Source organism: Salvelinus fontinalis, unplaced genomic scaffold (genome assembly GCF_029448725.1).
Source record: "Salvelinus fontinalis isolate EN_2023a unplaced genomic scaffold, ASM2944872v1 scaffold_1098, whole genome shotgun sequence".
In the NCBI taxonomy this organism is placed as follows: domain Eukaryota; kingdom Metazoa; phylum Chordata; class Actinopteri; order Salmoniformes; family Salmonidae; genus Salvelinus; species Salvelinus fontinalis.
The window spans coordinates 15,218-37,500 of record NW_026601307.1 but is presented as its reverse complement, the minus strand read 5'-3'; the positions used below and the strand labels follow the sequence as shown (position 1 = coordinate 37,500).

Genomic DNA, 22,283 nt, shown 5'->3' with positions numbered 1-22,283 from the left:
CTTACTTCCATCCACCGTTGATGCCGTGTGCAGCTTCATGCTACCTTTTGAGAGGAATGGAGTGTAGATTTAACTAAACTACTCTGGAAGCTGACATTCCAGTGTAGCGTGACACTCGGCTCCGCTAAGTGAACAATGTGTCTGTAGCCATCAGAACGCAGTCTGTCTGAGTGTCTGGTTGTAGTGGACTCAGCTGTGGAGCAGAGCAGGAAGCCGGCTGCGGCCTAGATATTCCCCCAACAGAGTTCCCATGACGTCGGCCTCAGAGAGGATGGAAAGCTCTCTTTTTGCTTCCTGCTTCACAGTGGCCTCTACCCACTGGTGTATTGCAGGGATCTTTCTTCCATTGTAATCATTGGGCAGGCAGCCTAAACTGTTCACCTAACTCCAAACTGTTTTTTATTTTATGAATTTTCGTGATGGAAAAACAATTAAATTGTAAACTTAAATGACTAAAACCAGATATAAAATATGTAGAATAAATAATGGACCTATATACATTGAGTGGACAAAACATTATGAACACCTACTCTTTCCATGACACAGACTGAACAGGTGAAAGATATGATCCCTTGTTGATGTCACTAAATCCTCTTCCATCAGTGTAGATGGCGGGGAGGAGACAGGTTAAAGAAGGATTTTCAAGCCTTGAGATATGAATTGTGTATGTGTGCTATTCAGAGGATGAATGGGCAAGACAACATTTGAATGGGGTATGATAGTAGGTGCCAGGCGCACCGGTTTGAGTGTGTCAGGAACTGCAACACTGCTGTGTTTTTCACGTTCAACAGTTTCCTGTGTTTATCAAGAATGGTCCACCGCCCAAAGGACATCTAGCCAACTTGACACAACAGTGGGAAGCATTGGATTCAACATGGGCCAGCATCCCTGCGGAACACTTTCACATTCTAAAATGATTTGAGGCTGTGATGAGGGCAAAAGGGGGTGCAACTAAATATTAGGAAGGTGTTCCTAATGTTCTGTACACTGTGTATATTTTAAATAATATCATCTTTAAGAATTAACCATCACCAAAATAAAAGCTTGACATTCAGGGAGAATAAAAAATTCCAAAACAATGAATTTAGCAGTATTCATTTTGTTATGTTTGAGAAAAAGAACACAGCATTAGCCATGGCAAAATGCGTAGAATAGCAGGAAACTAGCATTAAAACTGCATTTTCTCGGCTCCATGGCAGGATATGTAAAATCGCAGAAAATTTGCTTTAAAACTGCAAAATGTTGTATCTTACAGAGCCAAGATGGGGTACTCTAAAATGTTCTCTAAGATGTAGCCACGCTGAGATGTGCTCATTGCCACGCCCTCTTCCTTGTGAACACTGAGGCTGAACCTGCTTTAAGTTACAGTTTCACTGTGAACACTGAGGCTGAACCTGCTTTAAGTTACAGTTTTACTGTGAACACTGAGGCTGTACCTGCTTTAAGTTACAGTTTCACTGTGAACACTGAGGCTGAACCTGCTTTAAGTTACAGTTTCACTGTGAACACTGAGGCTGAACCTGCTTTAAGTTACAGTTTCACTGTGAACACTGAGGCTGAACCTGCTTTAAGTTACAGTTTCACTGTGAACACTGAGGCTGAACCTGCTTTTAGTTACAGTTTCACTGTCAACACTGAGGCTGAACCTGCTTTAAGTTACAGTTTCACTGTGAACACTGAGGCTGTACCTGCTATAAGTTACAGTTTTACTGTGAACACTGAGGCTTTAAGTTACAGTTTCACTGTGAACACTGAGGCTGAACCTGCTTTAAGTTACAGTTTCACTGTGAACACTGAGGCTGAACCTGCTTTAAGTTACAGTTTCACTGTGAACACTGAGGCTGAACCTGCTTTAAGTTACAGTTTCACTGTGAACACTGAGGCTGAACCTGCTTTAAGTTACAGTTTCACTGTGAACACTGAGGCTATACCTGCTTTAAGTTACAGTTTCACTGTGAACACTGAGGCTATACCTGCTTTAAGTTACAGTTTCAGACAGTGGTCAGGTAGACAACTGTGGCTATTTGATCATAATTTAGAGTGGCCTACCAGAGTGGCCTACATTTGAACATGGAAATAGCTGTTCTATCATTCAACCTACACTAGCAGCCAATGTGTGGTGTTCAATGTAGTCGTACATTCCATGAGACTTTTGACTTGACATTAACCTGTTCATCTACTTGTCCTTCAGACAAGGAGGTGACTGAAAATGTTGTTGTTTGATGCAAGAAAGCACTTTACAAAATAAAATGCATTATTATTCCCATACCATTATTACACAGAATCAGACACATTATGCTACCCTCTGCCTATAGGCTTGAATAATCTAAGTAGCCAGTCTCAAAATACAACACTCCCCCTTTTAAGACAGAAAAGTGCTCTTTACCAGACTCGCTTTTCAGAGATGTCTATAAATGTAGGAAGTAATCACTCCCCTATTGTTGACTAATAATGATCTATAACTGGGCTAATAACTAACTAACTAGTAATCACTCCCCTATACCCGCTCTTTCTAAAATTATCTGCGGAAATATTTGCAACCCCTATTACTAGCCTGTTCAACCTCTCTTTCGTATCGTCTGAGATTCCCATAGATTGGAAAGCTGCCGCGGTCATCCCCCTCTTCAAAGGGGGAGACACTCTAGACCCAAACTGTTACAGACCTATATCTATCCTACCCTGTCTTTCTAAGGTCTTTGAAAGCCAAGTTAACAAACCAATTACCGACCATTTAGAATCTCACCGTACCTTCTCCGCTATGCAATCTGGTTTCAGAGCTGGTCATGGGTGCACCTCAGCCACGCTCAAGGTCCTAAACGATATCATAACTGCCATCGATAAGAGACATTACTGTGCAGCCGTATTCATCGACCTGGCTCTTTTGACTCTGTCAATCACAACATTCTTATCGGCAGACTCAGCAGCCTTGGTTTCTCAAATGACTGCCTCGCCTGGTTCACCAACTACTTCTCAGATAGAGTTCAGTATGTCAAATCGGAGGGCCTGTTGTCCGGACCTCTGGCAGTCTCTTTGGGGGTGCCACAGGGTTCAATTCTCGGGCCGACTCTCTTCTCTGTATACATCAATGATGTCGCTCTTGCCGCTGGTGATTCTTTGATCCACCTCTACGCAGACGACACCATTTTGTATACTTCTGGCCCTTCGTTGGACACTGTGTTAACTAAACCTCCAGATGAGCTTCAATGCCATACAACTCTCCTTCCGTGGCCTCCAACTGCTCTTAAATGCAAATAAAACTAAATGCATGCTCTTTAACCGATCGCTGCCTGCACCTGCCCGGCCGTCCAGCATCACTACTCTGGACGGTTCTGACTTAGAATATGTGGACAACTACAAATACCTAGGTGTCTGGTTAGACTGTAAACTCTCCTTCCAGACTCACATTAAACATCTCCAATCCAAAATTAAATTTAGAATCGGCTTCCTATTTCGCAACAAAGCATCCTTCACTCATGCTGGCAATCATACCCTCATAAAACTGACCATCCTACCGATCCTCGACTTCGGCGATGTCATTTACAAAATAGCCTCCAACACTCTACTCAACAAATTGGATGTAGTCTATCACAGTGCCATCTGTTTTGTCACCAAAGCCCCATATACTACCCACCACTGCGACCTGTATGATGTCATTGGCTGGCCCTCGCTTCATACTCGTCGCCAAACCCACTAGCTCCAAGTCATCTACAAGTCTCTGCTAGGTAAAGCCCCGCCTTATCTCAGCTCACCGGTCACCATAACAGCACCCACCCGTAGCACGCGCTCCATTAGGTATATCTCACTGGTCACCCCCAAAGCCAATTCTTCCTTTGGCCGCCTCTCCTTCCAGTTCTCTGCTGCCAACGACAGGAACGAACTGCAAAAATCACTAAAGCTGGAGACTCTTACCTCCCTCACTAGCTTTAAGCACCAGCTGTCAGAGCAGCTCACAGATCACTGCACCTGTACATAGGCCATCTGTAAATAGCCCATCCATTCTACCTCATTCCCATACTGTATTTATTTATCTTGCTCCTTTGCACCCCAGTATCTCAACTTGCACATTCATCTTCTGCACATCCTACCATTCCAGTCTTTAATTGCTATATTGTAATTACTTTGCCACCATGGCCTATTTATTGCCTTACCTCTCTTATCCTACCTCATTTGCACATGCTGTATATAGATTTTTCTACTGTATTATTGATTGTATGTCTGTTTATTCCATGTGTAACTCTGTGTTGTTGTATGTGTCCAACTGCTTTGCTTTATCTTGGTCAGGTCGCAGTTGCAAATGAGAACTTGTTCTCAACTAGCCTACCTGGTTAAATAAATAAATAAATAAATACAAATGGCTGACCACAAATTATCTATAACTGGGATAATAACTCACTAACTTGTAATCACTCCCCTATTGCTGACGACTAATGATCTATAACTGGGTTAATAACTAACTAACAATCAGTCCCCTATTGCTGACTACTAACGATCCAAAACTGGGCTAACAACTAATAACGAACAGAGGATATGAACAGAATGTGCACACGTGGCTGCATGCAGCTCTTGCTTTGATCTGAGAACAAGCTGATCTTGGTGCAGAGTACACTGAGTCCTACATGTCAACACAATAGATTCCTACTCCCATGCCTTCTGCCTACAACAACATCTCTTGCACAGTTCCTTTTGTTTCCATATGTTACATTGAAAGTGGCTAATATTGCATTGATTCGATCACAATTCCCACAGTAGAGCGAATCGTTGATAATTTTAACTAAAGGGGAAAACTCTATAAAGTTGAATGAAGTTCAATCTCCTGCTTCTCTGCGAGGGCAGATATTTCTTCTGTCCGGCAGTCCCAGGGATCTACGCACGAGCGCAGCTTAGAGGGAACATTGATCCATAGTGATCTCAACAGCACCTCATATGCAGAGTCCTGTGTCTGCTACGTAGGTGTGATAAAAGACTAGTCCATATCCTAGTGTATTTTGGTCTGTGTCCGGCTGTCTGCTTTCCTTCCATTGGAAACATGTGGCGAGTCAGGAAACAAACATGGGATGTGGTTCAGACGGACACACCAGTGGGATAGGCTGCTCCTTTCTGGTGCTGCTGCAGCATCACAATGTAACAACCCCAGCTTTGAATCAGCCTAGTAGTCAGGTTATACCAGCCACGGCTCCGAGTCAGCCTAGTAGTCAGGTTATACCAGTCACGGCTATGAGTCAGCCTAGTAGTCAGGTTATACCAGCCACGGCTCCGAGTCAGCCTAGTAGTCAGGTTATACCAGTCACGGCTCCGAGTCAGCCTAGTAGTCAGGTTATACCAGCCACGGCTCCGAGTCAGCCTAGTAGTCAGGTTATACCAGTCACGGCTATGAGTCAGCCTAGTAGTCAGGTTATACCAGTCACGGCTCCGAGTCAGCCTAGTAGTCAGGTTATACCAGCCACGGCTCCGAGTCAGCCTAGTAGTCAGGTTATACCAGCCACGGCTATGAGTCAGCCTAGTAGTCAGGTTATACCAGTCACGGCTATGAGTCAGCCTAGTAGTCAGGTTATACCAGCCACGGCTCAGTCAGCCTAGTAGTCAGGTTATACCAGCCACGGCTCCGAGTCAGCCTAGTAGTCAGGTTATACCAGCCACGGCTCCGAGTCAGCCTAGTAGTCAGGTTATACCAGCCACGGCTCCGAGTCAGCCTAGTAGTCAGGTTATACCAGTCACGGCTCCGAGTCAGCCTAGTAGTCAGGTTATACCAGTCACGGCTCCGAGTCAGCCTAGTAGTCAGGTTATACCAGCCACGGCTCCGAGTCAGCCTAGTAGTCAGGTTATACCAGTCATGGCTCCGAGTCAGCCTAGAAGTCAGGTTATACCAGTCACGGCTATGAGTCAGCCTAGTAGTCAGGTTATACCAGTCACGGCTATGAGTCAGCCTAGTAGTCAGGTTATACCAGCCACGGCTCCGAGTCAGCCTAGAAGTCAGGTTATACCAGTCACGGCTCCGAGTCAGCCTAGTAGTCAGGTTATACCAGCCACGGCTCCGAGTCAGCCTAGTAGTCAGGTTATACCAGCCACGGCTCCGAGTCAGCCTAGTAGTCAGGTTATACCAGCCACGGCTCCGAGTCAGCCTAGTAGTCAGGTTATACCAGCCACGGCTCCGAGTCAGCCTAGTAGTCAGGTTATACCAGTCACGGCTCCGAGTCAGCCTAGTAGTCAGGTTATACCAGCCACGGCTCCGAGTCAGCCTTGTGGTCAGGTTATACCAGTCACAGCTCCAAGTCAGCCTAGTAGTCAGGTTATACCAGCCAAACATCTCTTATACATCTGGGAAATGTACATTCAAAAGGAGACAGCATGTTGTAATACTGTCCTGTCCTGAGCAGAGCACTGACCAGCAGACAGTCTCAGAGTAGGACTGCAGTTCTAGGATCAGGTCCACCCAGGCTGTCATGTAATCTTATTCATTATGATCATAAAGAGAGAACTGATCCCAGATCAGTACATGTTTGTTTGAATATGGGCCCTGGTCTTTCTTTACTCATCAATACTTTAAATGTGAGTCTAACACACGAGTGAGTGTTAAAGAAAGTGCTCATTATTCATTCATGAAAAGTGAAAGCTCGTTTTACATGCCTTTAGTAAACCTACACAGACTGTTCTCTTCTTACGAGGCCATCTCTCCCCTGTCTCCACTCTAAACTACAGGCCTGTAGGTTACTCCGACGGACCCAGACTCTTACTCTTTCTATACACTGTCTTCACAAAGTATTCATACCTCCTGACCTATTCCACATGTTGTTACAGCCTGGATTCAAAATGGATTACATAGATGTGTTTCTCCCCCATCTACACACACATCCTCATGACAAAATGAAAACATGTTTTTAGAAATGTTTGCAAATTTATTGAAAATTAAATACAGAAATATCTCAGGATGCATGTTTTGAAATATTTTTATTCTGTACAGACTTTTTCTCTTTCATTTAGGTTCGTATTGTAGAGTAACTACAATGTTGTTGATCCAACCTTAGTTTTCTCCTATCACAGCCATTAAACTCTAACTTTTTAAACTTACCATTGGCCTCATGGTGAAATCCCTGAGCGGTTTCCTTCCTCTCAGGCAACTGAGTTAGGAAGGACTTTATCTTTTTAGTGACTGGGTGTAATGATAAACCATCCAAAGTGTAATTAATAACTTCACCATGCTCAAAGGGATATTCAATGTCTGCTTTTTTGGGGGGAACCATTCTACTAATAGGTGCCCTTCTTTGGGAGGCATTAGAATCTGTGTTTGAAATTCACTGCTCGACTAAGGGATCTTATAGATAATTGTATGTGTAGGGTACAGAGATGAGGTAGTCATTCAAAAATCATGTTAAAACACTATTATTGCACACACAGTGAGTCCATGCAACTTATTATGTTACTTGTTAAGCAAATGTTTACTCCTGAACTTATTTAGACTTGCCATAACAAAGGGGTTGAACACTTATTGATTTAAGACATTTCAGCTTTTCATTTTTTATTAATCTGTCAAAAAAAATCTAAAAACATATTCCACTTTGTAATTATGGGGTATGGTGTATAGGCCAGTGACATAAAAAACTACATTTAATCCATTTTAAATTCAGGCCGTAACACACCAGAATGTGGGAGAAGCCAAGGGGTGTGAATACTTCCTGAAGGCTCTGTAGGCTAGAGATTTTTAATAGGCCAATTGTTCTAATTTCTATTGGGTTAAAGCTACAGTATGTCCCATCAAATGAGTTCTGTGCTTAGAATTCCTACATTCTGTAGGGACCTTGGATTAGAACATGCAGTGTCTACCTGCCTCATCAAGATGTTGGACTTACAGCTGCAAGAGCCTGGGTTCCAGTCTTGGTAGGGTGAACACTATGTCCTTCCTGTTGTTTTCATTGCTAACTGTTTGTCTCCCAGGTTCTACCAGATCCGTGCCAGTATGAAGGTGCCACCACGAGTCCCTCACAAAGTAGAGGCCAGTCTACTCCACCCACCAGGTCAGTTAACACACGCTCTCTCGCTCTCTCGCTAAAATGCTTTAGTTGTGTGTGTTTCAACCATTAAGAAATCGCCTTCTTTTGTATTATTAATAATTATTATTTGTGTGTCCGTTTTCGGGAAATTTGTCTTGCATCAACAAACAACATCACAGCACAGTAGGGGTACGTTTTTTATTCACAGTAGTTATTTATTCAATTGACTTATACTGGTGGGAATTGCTGATTTCTGGGCTCTGGGGTTTTGTAAAGATGGAGTCAGTATCTGCGGCCTGATGGTAGGATCTGTACTCCTGGTTGAGTGGGTGTGTCAGGTCAGTGGCAATTCTCACTCCTGCCCTCACTTCTCTCTCCAAGAACAGAGCTTCCATGTTCTTCAGAATAACTCCTTCTTTTACAGCTGTTTTTATTAGAGATAGATAACTGTTTGTACCAGGCTTGGAAACACAATGTGGATGTTTTTATTAGAGATAGATAACTGTTTGTACCAGGCTTGGAAACACAATGTGGATGTTTTTATTAGAGATAGATAGCTGTTTGTACCAGGCTTGGAAACACAATGTGGATGTTTTTATTAGAGATAGATAGCTGTTTGTACCAGGCTTGGAAACACAATGTGGTGTTTTTATTAGAGATAGATAACTGTTTGTACCAGGCTTGGAAACACAATGTGGATGTTTTTATTAGAGATAGATAGCTGTTTGTACCAGGCTTGGAAACACAATGTGGTGTTTTTATTAGAGATAGATAGCTGTTTGTACCAGGCTTGGAAACACAATGTGGTGTTTTTATTAGAGATAGATAACTGTTTGTACCAGGCTTGGAAACACAATGTGGTTGTTTTTATTTTGTTCACCTGATATTTCTTTAATCTCCTCATGAAATACAGTCCTTGCTGTCTCTTGTATATCTGTTGTTTGAGTTCAGGAGAGTTTTGAGTCAATTATAGTTCCAAGATATTTGTATTGCTCTGATTCTATTTTAAGTCGATGTGAATGGGCCCGGTATCATCTTTTATGTTTCTGAGGTTTGTCATTTCCTTTGTTTTCCCCCATTTAAGAATGTGTTTTCCTTACTTCTGTCCTGTAGTCATCCTGGACTCCTCTGTTAAACCAACGCTTGCTGTATCATCTGCATACTTTACTGTTGTACCTTCTGGTGTTATTTGGGTGCAAACGTTAGTGTAGAGGGTGAACCGAACCAGTAAAAGGACACTGCTCTGGGGTACCCTCATATTGGTGGTTAGTGGGTTCTGATGTATTCACATTGAACCTCACTCTTCTGACCCGACTGGTGAGAGAACACCTGATCCAGTTGATGAGACGTGCGTTGATGGCCATGGTTGCAAGTTTGTTGACCAGAATATCAGGATGCAATGTGTCGAAGGCAGATAAAAAAATCTACAAAAAGTATTGTGGCATGAACATGGTTTATCCAGATCATGTAGATTTTATGAAGGAGGAAGACCAGTGCATCTTCAGATCCACAGCCTGGTTTATATGCCAGCTGGAACGAGTCCAGTAGGCTCTCTGTGTACAGGAGAAGGTGTCCCAGGACAATGGGGTCCAACCATTAGATTATCACAGAGGGCAAGCAGATGGGATGACCGTCATTCAGGGATTTGGGATTATTCACTTTGTGAATGGGCACAATAGTTTCAGCCAGATTTGTGCGGTTCTGCTGCTGTCCAATGACATTTGACAAAGTATTCTGTACATGTTACACAGCCATTTACACTCCCTGATGACATCCCACTTAGACCATCACAGCCTTCTGCTTTCTGAGGGTTGAGTTTGGAGAAGAGCTGAAAGACAACCTTTTCAGAGATGATGCTGGGACTGTCATTCGGGAGGGGTAAGTCATTTACAGAAATCCTGTCCGTTGTTTTAAATATGGCAAAGAAGTGGTTCAGTTGATTGGCTAGATTGTTATCAGTAAGTGGTATTGCTGCCAAGGTGTTCTTCTCCATGCCCGTCGTTTGGTTAAGACATTTCCATGCCTCCCATGTATTGTTATTCTAAAATGGATGACATTTTTGCACATAAAAAAAGCAACTATCTCATTTACAAAAGTATTCAGACCCTTTACTCATAATGGGTTCTGACTTGTCAACTTGAAATGTTGTTAATCATCAGGTATCCTATGGAAATGCCACAGTCTGGTTTCTACACCAGAAGTGAATGGGTATCTGTAGGAGGAATGTATATGGGTATCTGAATGGGTTTCTGTAGGAGGAATGTATATGGGTATCTGAATGGGTATCTGTAGGAGGAATGTATATGGGTATCTGAATGGGTTTCTGTAGGAGGAATGTATATGGGTATCTGAATGGGTTTCTGTAGGAGGAATGTATATGGGTATCTGAATGGGTATCTGTAGGAGGAATGTATATGGGTATCTGAATGGGTATCTGTAGGAGGAATGTATATGGGTATCTGAATGGGTATCTGTAGGAGGAATGTATATGGGTATCTGAATGGGTTTCTGTAGGAGGAATGTATATGGGTATCTGAATGGGTTTCTGTAGGAGGAATGTATATGGGTATCTGAATGGGTTTCTGTAGGAGGAATGTATATGGGTATCTGAATGGGTATCTGTAGGAGGAATGTATATGGGTATCTGAATGGGTATCTGTAGGAGGAATGTATATGGGTATCTGAATGGGTATCTGTAGGAGGAATGTATATGGGTATCTGAATGGGTATCTGTAGGAGGAATGTATATGGGTATCTGAATGGGTTTCTGTAGGAGGAATGTATATGGGTATCTGAATGGGTATCTGTAGGAGGAATGTATATGGGTATCTGAATGGGTATCTGTAGGAGGAATGTATATGGGTATCTGAATGGGTTTCTGTAGGAGGAATGTATATGGGTATCTGAATGGGTTTCTGTAGGAGGAATGTATATGGGTATCTGAATGGGTTTCTGTAGGAGGAATGTATATGGGTATCTGAATGGGTATCTGTAGGAGGAATGTATATGGGTATCTGAATGGGTTTCTGTAGGAGGAATGTATATGGGTATCTGAATGGGTTTCTGTAGGAGGAATGTATATGGGTATCTGAATGGGTATCTGTAGGAGGAATGTATATGGGTATCTGAATGGGTATCTGTAGGAGGAATGTATATGGGTATCTGAATGGGTTTCTGTAGGAGGAATGTATATGGGTATCTGAATGGGTTTCTGTAGGAGGAATGTATATGGGTATCTGAATGGGTATCTGTAGGAGGAATGTATATGGGTATCTGAATGGGTTTCTGTAGGAGGAATGTATATGGGTATCTGAATGGGTTTCTGTAGGAGGAATGTATATGGGTATCTGAATGGGTATCTGTAGGAGGAATGTATATGGGTATCTGAATGGGTATCTGTAGGAGGAATGTATATGGGTATCTGAATGGGTTTCTGTAGGAGGAATGTATATGGGTATCTGAATGGGTTTCTGTAGGAGGAATGTATATGGGTATCTGAATGGGTATCTGTAGGAGGAATGTATATGGGTATCTGAATGGGTATCTGTAGGAGGAATGTATATGGGTATCTGAATGGGTATCTGTAGGAGGAATGTATATGGGTATCTGAATGGGTATCTGTAGGAGGAATGTATATGGGTATCTGAATGGGTTTCTGTAGGAGGAATGTATATGGGTATCTGAATGGGTATCTGTAGGAGGAATGTATATGGGTATCTGAATGGGTATCTGTAGGAGGAATGTATATGGGTATCTGAATGGGTTTCTGTAGGAGGAATGTATATGGGTATCTGAATGGGTTTCTGTAGGAGGAATGTATATGGGTATCTGAATGGGTTTCTGTAGGAGGAATGTATATGGGTATCTGAATGGGTTTCTGTAGGAGGAATGTATATGGGTATCTGAATGGGTTTCTGTAGGAGGAATGTATATGGGTATCTGAATGGGTTTCTGTAGGAGGAATGTATATGGGTATCTGAATGGGTTTCTGTAGGAGGAATGTATATGGGTATCTGAATGGGTATCTGTAGGAGGAATGTATATGGGTATCTGAATGGGTTTCTGTAGGAGGAATGTATATGGGTATCTGAATGGGTTTCTGTAGGAGGAATGTATATGGGTATCTGAATGGGTATCTGTAGGAGGAATGTATATGGGTATCTGAATGGGTATCTGTAGGAGGAATGTATATGGGTATCTGAATGGGTTTCTGTAGGAGGAATGTATATGGGTATCTGAATGGGTTTCTGTAGGAGGAATGTATATGGGTATCTGAATGGGTATCTGTAGGAGGAATGTATATGGGTATCTGAATGGGTTTCTGTAGGAGGAATGTATATGGGTATCTGAATGGGTTTCTGTAGGAGGAATGTATATGGGTATCTGAATGGGTATCTGTAGGAGGAATGTATATGGGTATCTGAATGGGTATCTGTAGGAGGAATGTATATGGGTATCTGAATGGGTTTCTGTAGGAGGAATGTATATGGGTATCTGAATGGGTTTCTGTAGGAGGAATGTATATGGGTATCTGAATGGGTATCTGTAGGAGGAATGTATATGGGTATCTGAATGGGTATCTGTAGGAGGAATGTATATGGGTATCTGAATGGGTTTCTGTAGGAGGAATGTATATGGGTATCTGAATGGGTATCTGTAGGAGGAATGTATATGGGTATCTGAATGGGTATCTGTAGGAGGAATGTATATGGGTATCTGAATGGGTTTCTGTAGGAGGAATGTATATGGGTATCTGTAGGAGGAATGTATATGGGTATCTGAATGGGTATCTGTAGGAGGAATGTATATGGGTATCTGAATGGGTATCTGTAGGAGGAATGTATATGGGTATCTGAATGGGTTTCTGTAGGAGGAATGTATATGGGTATCTGTAGGAGGAATGTATATGGGTATCTGAATGGGTTTCTGTAGGAGGAATGTATATGGGTATCTGAATGGGTTTCTGTAGGAGGAATGTATATGGGTATCTGAATGGGTATCTGTAGGAGGAATGTATATGGGTATCTGAATGGGTTTCTGTAGGAGGAATGTATATGGGTATCTGAATGGGTTTCTGTAGGAGGAATGTATATGGGTATCTGAATGGGTTTCTGTAGGAGGAATGTATATGGGTATCTGAATGGGTTTCTGTAGGAGGAATGTATATGGGTATCTGAATGGGTTTCTGTAGGAAGAATGTATATGGGTATCTGAATGGGTTTCTGTAGGAGGAATGTATATGGGTATCTGAATGGGTTTCTGTAGGAGGAATGTATATGGGTATCTGAATGGGTTTCTGTAGGAGGAATGTATATGGGTATCTGAATGGGTATCTGTAGGAGGAATGTATATGGGTATCTGAATGGGTATCTGTAGGAGGAATGTATATGGGTATCTGAATGGGTTTCTGTAGGAGGAATGTATATGGGTATCTGAATGGGTTTCTGTAGGAGGAATGTATATGGGTATCTGAATGGGTATCTGTAGGAGGAATGTATATGGGTATCTGAATGGGTATCTGTAGGAGGAATGTATATGGGTATCTGAATGGGTTTCTGTAGGAGGAATGTATATGGGTATCTGAATGGGTTTCTGTAGGAGGAATGTATATGGGTATCTGAATGGGTATCTGTAGGAGGAATGTATATGGGTATCTGAATGGGTTTCTGTAGGAGGAATGTATATGGGTATCTGTAGGAGGAATGTATATGGGTATCTGAATGGGTATCTGTAGGAGGAATGTATATGGGTATCTGAATGGGTATCTGTAGGAGGAATGTATATGGGTATCTGAATGGGTTTCTGTAGGAGGAATGTATATGGGTATCTGTAGGAGGAATGTATATGGGTATCTGAATGGGTATCTGTAGGAGGAATGTATATGGGTATCTGAATGGGTTTCTGTAGGAGGAATGTATATGGGTATCTGAATGGGTTTCTGTAGGAGGAATGTATATGGGTATCTGTAGGAGGAATGTATATGGGTATCTGAATGGGTATCTGTAGGAGGAATGTATATGGGTATCTGAATGGGTTTCTGTAGGAGGAATGTATATGGGTATCTGAATGGGTTTCTGTAGGAGGAATGTATATGGGTATCTGAATGGGTATCTGTAGGAGGAATGTATATGGGTATCTGAATGGGTTTCTGTAGGAGGAATGTATATGGGTATCTGAATGGGTTTCTGTAGGAGGAATGTATATGGGTATCTGAATGGGTATCTGTAGGAGGAATGTATATGGGTATCTGAATGGGTATCTGTAGGAGGAATGTATATGGGTATCTGAATGGGTTTCTGTAGGAGGAATGTATATGGGTATCTGAATGGGTTTCTGTAGGAGGAATGTATATGGGTATCTGAATGGGTATCTGTAGGAGGAATGTATATGGGTATCTGAATGGGTATCTGTAGGAGGAATGTATATGGGTATCTGAATGGGTTTCTGTAGGAGGAATGTATATGGGTATCTGTAGGAGGAATGTATATGGGTATCTGAATGGGTTTCTGTAGGAGGAATGTATATGGGTATCTGAATGGGTTTCTGTAGGAGGAATGTATATGGGTATCTGAATGGGTATCTGTAGGAGGAATGTATATGGGTATCTGAATGGGTATCTGTAGGAGGAATGTATATGGGTATCTGAATGGGTTTCTGTAGGAGGAATGTATATGGGTATCTGAATGGGTTTCTGTAGGAGGAATGTATATGGGTATCTGAATGGGTATCTGTAGGAGGAATGTATATGGGTATCTGAATGGGTATCTGTAGGAGGAATGTATATGGGTATCTGAATGGGTATCTGTAGGAGGAATGTATATGGGTATCTGAATGGGTATCTGTAGGAGGAATGTATATGGGTATCTGAATGGGTATCTGTAGGAGGAATGTATATGGGTATCTGAATGGGTTTCTGTAGGAGGAATGTATATGGGTATCTGAATGGGTATCTGTAGGAGGAATGTATATGGGTATCTGAATGGGTATCTGTAGGAGGAATGTATATGGGTATCTGAATGGGTTTCTGTAGGAGGAATGTATATGGGTATCTGTAGGAGGAATGTATATGGGTATCTGAATGGGTATCTGTAGGAGGAATGTATATGGGTATCTGAATGGGTATCTGTAGGAGGAATGTATATGGGTATCTGAATGGGTTTCTGTAGGAGGAATGTATATGGGTATCTGTAGGAGGAATGTATATGGGTATCTGAATGGGTTTCTGTAGGAGGAATGTATATGGGTATCTGAATGGGTTTCTGTAGGAGGAATGTATATGGGTATCTGAATGGGTATCTGTAGGAGGAATGTATATGGGTATCTGAATGGGTTTCTGTAGGAGGAATGTATATGGGTATCTGAATGGGTTTCTGTAGGAGGAATGTATATGGGTATCTGAATGGGTTTCTGTAGGAGGAATGTATATGGGTATCTGAATGGGTTTCTGTAGGAGGAATGTATATGGGTATCTGAATGGGTTTCTGTAGGAGGAATGTATATGGGTATCTGAATGGGTTTCTGTAGGAGGAATGTATATGGGTATCTGAATGGGTTTCTGTAGGAGGAATGTATATGGGTATCTGAATGGGTTTCTGTAGGAGGAATGTATATGGGTATCTGAATGGGTATCTGTAGGAGGAATGTATATGGGTATCTGAATGGGTATCTGTAGGAGGAATGTATATGGGTATCTGAATGGGTTTCTGTAGGAGGAATGTATATGGGTATCTGAATGGGTTTCTGTAGGAGGAATGTATATGGGTATCTGAATGGGTATCTGTAGGAGGAATGTATATGGGTATCTGAATGGGTATCTGTAGGAGGAATGTATATGGGTATCTGAATGGGTTTCTGTAGGAGGAATGTATATGGGTATCTGAATGGGTTTCTGTAGGAGGAATGTATATGGGTATCTGAATGGGTATCTGTAGGAGGAATGTATATGGGTATCTGAATGGGTTTCTGTAGGAGGAATGTATATGGGTATCTGTAGGAGGAATGTATATGGGTATCTGAATGGGTATCTGTAGGAGGAATGTATATGGGTATCTGAATGGGTATCTGTAGGAGGAATGTATATGGGTATCTGAATGGGTTTCTGTAGGAGGAATGTATATGGGTATCTGTAGGAGGAATGTATATGGGTATCTGAATGGGTATCTGTAGGAGGAATGTATATGGGTATCTGAATGGGTTTCTGTAGGAGGAATGTATATGGGTATCTGAATGGGTTTCTGTAGGAGGAATGTATATGGGTATCTGTAGGAGGAATGTATATGGGTATCTGAATGGGTATCTGTAGGAGGAATGTATATGGGTATCTGAATGGGTTTCTGTAGGAGGAATGTATATGGGTATCTGAATGGGTTTCTGTAGGAGGAATGTATATGGGTATCTGAATGGGTATCTGTAGGAGGAATGTATATGGGTATCTGAATGGGTTTCTGTAGGAGGAATGTATATGGGTATCTGAATGGGTTTCTGTAGGAGGAATGTATATGGGTATCTGAATGGGTATCTGTAGGAGGAATGTATATGGGTATCTGAATGGGTATCTGTAGGAGGAATGTATATGGGTATCTGAATGGGTTTCTGTAGGAGGAATGTATATGGGTATCTGAATGGGTTTCTGTAGGAGGAATGTATATGGGTATCTGAATGGGTATCTGTAGGAGGAATGTATATGGGTATCTGAATGGGTATCTGTAGGAGGAATGTATATGGGTATCTGAATGGGTTTCTGTAGGAGGAATGTATATGGGTATCTGAATGGGTATCTGTAGGAGGAATGTATATGGGTATCTGAATGGGTTTCTGTAGGAGGAATGTATATGGGTATCTGAATGGGTATCTGTAGGAGGAATGTATATGGGTATCTGAATGGGTATCTGTAGGAGGAATGTATATGGGTATCTGAATGGGTTTCTGTAGGAGGAATGTATATGGGTATCTGTAGGAGGAATGTATATGGGTATCTGAATGGGTTTCTGTAGGAGGAATGTATATGGGTATCTGAATGGGTTTCTGTAGGAGGAATGTATATGGGTATCTGAATGGGTATCTGTAGGAGGAATGTATATGGGTATCTGAATGGGTTTCTGTAGGAGGAATGTATATGGGTATCTGAATGGGTTTCTGTAGGAGGAATGTATATGGGTATCTGAATGGGTTTCTGTAGGAGGAATGTATATGGGTATCTGAATGGGTTTCTGTAGGAGGAATGTATATGGGTATCTGAATGGGTTTCTGTAGGAGGAATGTATATGGGTATCTGAATGGGTTTCTGTAGGAGGAATGTATATGGGTATCTGAATGGGTTTCTGTAGGAGGAATGTATATGGGTATCTGAATGGGTTTCTGTAGGAGGAATGTATATGGGTATCTGAATGGGTATCTGTAGGAGGAATGTATATGGGTATCTGAATGGGTATCTGTAGGAGGAATGTATATGGGTATCTGAATGGGTTTCTGTAGGAGGAATGTATATGGGTATCTGTAGGAGGAATGTATATGGGTATCTGAATGGGTATCTGTAGGAGGAATGTATATGGGTATCTGAATGGGTATCTGTAGGAGGAATGTATATGGGTATCTGAATGGGTTTCTGTAGGAGGAATGTATATGGGTATCTGTAGGAGGAATGTATATGGGTATCTGAATGGGTTTCTGTAGGAGGAATGTATATGGGTATCTGAATGGGTTTCTGTAGGAGGAATGTATATGGGTATCTGAATGGGTATCTGTAGGAGGAATGTATATGGGTATCTGAATGGGTTTCTGTAGGAGGAATGTATATGGGTATCTGAATGGGTTTCTGTAGGAGGAATGTATATGGGTATCTGAATGGGTTTCTGTAGGAGGAATGTATATGGGTATCTGAATGGGTTTCTGTAGGAGGAATGTATATGGGTATCTGAATGGGTTTCTGTAGGAGGAATGTATATGGGTATCTGAATGGGTTTCTGTAGGAGGAATGTATATGGGTATCTGAATGGGTTTCTGTAGGAGGAATGTATATGGGTATCTGAATGGGTTTCTGTAGGAGGAATGTATATGGGTATCTGAATGGGTATCTGTAGGAGGAATGTATATGGGTATCTGAATGGGTATCTGTAGGAGGAATGTATATGGGTATCTGAATGGGTATCTGTAGGAGGAATGTATATGGGTATCTGAATGGGTTTCTGTAGGAGGAATGTATATGGGTATCTGAATGGGTATCTGTAGGAGGAATGTATATGGGTATCTGAATGGGTTTCTGTAGGAGGAATGTATATGGGTATCTGAATGGGTATCTGTAGGAGGAATGTATATGGGTATCTGAATGGGTATCTGTAGGAGGAATGTATATGGGTATCTGAATGGGTTTCTGTAGGAGGAATGTATATGGGTATCTGTAGGAGGAATGTATATGGGTATCTGAATGGGTATCTGTAGGAGGAATGTATATGGGTATCTGAATGGGTATCTGTAGGAGGAATGTATATGGGTATCTGAATGGGTTTCTGTAGGAGGAATGTATATGGGTATCTGTAGGAGGAATGTATATGGGTATCTGAATGGGTTTCTGTAGGAGGAATGTATATGGGTATCTGAATGGGTATCTGTAGGAGGAATGTATATGGGTATCTGAATGGGTTTCTGTAGGAGGAATGTATATGGGTATCTGAATGGGTTTCTGTAGGAGGAATGTATATGGGTATCTGAATGGGTTTCTGTAGGAGGAATGTATATGGGTATCTGAATGGGTTTCTGTAGGAGGAATGTATATGGGTATCTGAATGGGTTTCTGTAGGAGGAATGTATATGGGTATCTGAATGGGTTTCTGTAGGAGGAATGTATATGGGTATCTGAATGGGTTTCTGTAGGAGGAATGTATATGGGTATCTGAATGGGTTTCTGTAGGAGGAATGTATATGGGTATCTGAATGGGTATCTGTAGGAGCAATGTATATGGGTATCTGAATGGGTATCTGTAGGAGGAATGTATATGGGTATCTGAATGGGTTTCTGTAGGAGGAATGTATATGGGTATCTGTAGGAGGAATGTATATGGGTATCTGAATGGGTATCTGTAGGAGGAATGTATATGGGTATCTGAATGGGTATCTGTAGGAGGAATGTATATGGGTATCTGAATGGGTTTCTGTAGGAGGAATGTATATGGGTATCTGTAGGAGGAATGTATATGGGTATCTGAATGGGTTTCTGTAGGAGGAATGTATATGGGTATCTGAATGGGTTTCTGTAGGAGGAATGTATATGGGTATCTGAATGGGTATCTGTAGGAGGAATGTATATGGGTATCTGAATGGGTTTCTGTAGGAGGAATGTATATGGGTATCTGAATGGGTTTCTGTAGGAGGAATGTATATGGGTATCTGAATGGGTTTCTGTAGGAGGAATGTATATGGGTATCTGAATGGGTTTCTGTAGGAGGAATGTATATGGGTATCTGAATGGGTATCTGTAGGAGGAATGTATATGGGTATCTGAATGGGTATCTGTAGGAGGAATGTATATGGGTATCTGAATGGGTATCTGTAGGAGGAATGTATATGGGTATCTGAATGGGTATCTGTAGGAGGAATGTATATGGGTATCTGAATGGGTATCTGTAGGAGGAATGTATATGTAGGAGGAATGTATATGGGTATCTGAATGGGTTTCTGTAGGAGGAATGTATATGGGTATCTGAATGGGTATCTGTAGGAGGAATGTATATGGGTATCTGAATGGGTATCTGTAGGAGGAATGTATATGGGTATCTGAATGGGTTTCTGTAGGAGGAATGTATATGGGTATCTGAATGGGTATCTGTAGGAGGAATGTATATGGGTATCTGAATGGGTTTCTGTAGGAGGAATGTATATGGTGGGGTCAGTTAAGGGTGGATATGAGCCAGAGGCTTGGAATGTACTGAGTAAAGGAAAGGCAATCACATAGTTGCAGTCACTGATAAGGAGAGATGGGGATTAGTGAGGAGAGATGGGGATTAGTGAGGAGAGATGGGGATTAGTGAGGAGAGATGGGGATTAGTGAGGAGAGATGGGGATTAGTGAGGAGAGATGGGGATTAGTGAGGAGAGATGGGGATTAGTGAGGAGAGATGGGGATTAGTGAGGAGAGATGGGGATTAGTGAGGAGAGATGGGGATTAGTGAGGAGAGATGGGGATTAGTGAGGAGAGATGGGGATTAGTGAGGAGAGATGGGGATTAGTGAGGAGAGATGGGGATTAGTGAGGAGAGATGGGGATTAGTGAGGAGAGATGGGGATTAGTGAGGAGAGATGGGGATTAGTGAGGAGAGATGGGGATTAGTGAGGAGAGATGGGGATTAGTGAGGAGAGATGGGGATTAGTGAGGAGAGATGGGGATTAGTGAGGAGAGATGGGGATTAGTGAGGAGAGATGGGGATTAGTGAGGAGAGCTGGGGATTAGTGAGGAGAGCTGGGGATTAGTGAGGAGAGCTGGGGATTAGTGAGGAGAGATGGGGATTAGTGAGGAACGGGGGCCGAGGTCAGGCCACATTAAGGGAGAAGGAACAGTTTATTACCTGCATCACTTAACTTCCTGCCTAGCAATAAAGATATAATACTTTAAAGGGAAGGAGGAGACTTCACCCAAATTGGGGTGTATATACGTGTGCTGGTGGGAACATGTCTTTGTCTCTTCGCTGTCTGACCCTTTGGGTGAATAAACTTGGTTTGATCTTTAAAAATCATCCGTGAGTTTTTACTCGGTTCATTTAGAACCTAACACTCAGTACTTTGTTGAAGTACCTTTGGCAGCGATTACAGACTCAAGTCTTCTTGGGTATGACGCTATAAGCATCATACGCCCATTCTTCTCTGAAGATTCTCTCAAGCTCTGTCAGGTTGGATGGGGAGCGACGCTGCACAGCTATTTTCAGGTCTCCAGAGATGTTCGATCGGGTTCAAGTCCGGGCTCTGGCTGGGCCACTCAAGGACATTCAGAGACTTATCCCGAAGCCACTCCTGTGTTGTCTTGGCTGTGTGCTTAGGGTCGTTGTCCTGTTGGAAGGTGAACCTTCGCCCCAGTCTGAAGTCCTGAGCGTTCTGGGACATGTTTTCATCAATGATCTCTGAACTTTGCTCCGTTCATCTTTCCCTCGACCCTGACTAGTCTCAGTCCCTGCTGCTGAAAAACATCCCCACAGCATGATGCTGCCACCACCGTGCTTCACTGTAGGGATGGTGCCAGGTATCCTCCAGACTTGACGCTTGGCATTCAGGTCAGAGGAACTCTGGAGCTCTGTCAGAGTTACCATCGTGTTCTTGGTCACTTCCCTGACCAAAGCCCTTCTCCCCCGATTGCTGCAGACATTGTTGGATACCCTTTCCCAGATCTGTGCCTCGACACAATCCTGTCTCGGAGCTCTACGGACAATTCCTTCGACCTTATGGCTTGGTTTTTCCTCTAACATGCACTGTCAACTGTGGGACCTTTTATATAGACAGCCGTGTGCCTTTCCAAATCATGTCCAATCAATTGAATTTATAACAGGTGGACTCCAATCAAGTTGTAGAAACATCCTCAAGGATGATCAATGGAAACAGGATGCACCTGAGCTCAATTTGGAGTCTCATAGCAAAGGGTCTGAATACTTATGTATGTAAGGTGTTTCTGTTTTTTTGGGGGGGGGGGGGGGGGGGTTTAAAACATTTCTAAAAACCTGTTTTCACTTCGTCGTTATGGGATATTGTGTGTAGATTGCCTCTTTTTTTAAATCAATTTTCGAATACGGCTGTAACGTTACAACATGTAGAAAATGTCAAGGCTGTCTGAATCCTTTCAGAACACACTGTATGTAGTCAGTAATGGTCCCATTCAGTTCCTCAATGGTTTTGTCTGTGTCACATAATTCCTCCCAAATGGTACAGTCAAAGCAGCCTTTTAACAAGTCCATATTTATTTCAGACCAATCCTTCACCTACCTTATCCACGGTTTTTCAGCTGTAATGTTCTGTTTTTAACTATGTGAGAGCAAGATGGAATTATGATCCGAGTCCAAGTGGTGCCGTATGCTTTATTACCATTCGTTATGCTTCATTAACAGAGATGTTTTTGGATTGCAAGTGTAGCAGGTTCCATATTGTTCACCGTTTGGGAGGGTTTTGTTGAAGTTCTTGGTTCTCCTTCATCATCTTGTACTATGAAGGGAATGATTAGGCCAGACGTTAAGGAACTGGATCCTTGATGCTATTTGCTAGTGTACGTGACCACCTATAAAAGCTAGCCTGTATGGTTGATTCATTTGTCAGAGAGGTTATTTCAA

The 22,283-nt window shown here is 42.2% G+C and overlaps 1 protein-coding gene across 2 annotated transcripts in view; it reads left to right on the top strand.

The window, feature by feature from the left end:
- LOC129848678 (protein FAM135A-like) overlaps positions 1–22,283 on the top strand; it is a 40,907-nt gene that overhangs the window by 8,108 nt on the left and 10,516 nt on the right. For both annotated transcript variants that reach the window (XM_055915771.1, XM_055915770.1), the window contains exon 3: positions 7,930–8,009. In XM_055915771.1, the coding sequence (XP_055771746.1) occupies positions 7,930–8,009 (80 nt within the window). The remainder of the gene's footprint in view (positions 1–7,929; positions 8,010–22,283) is intronic.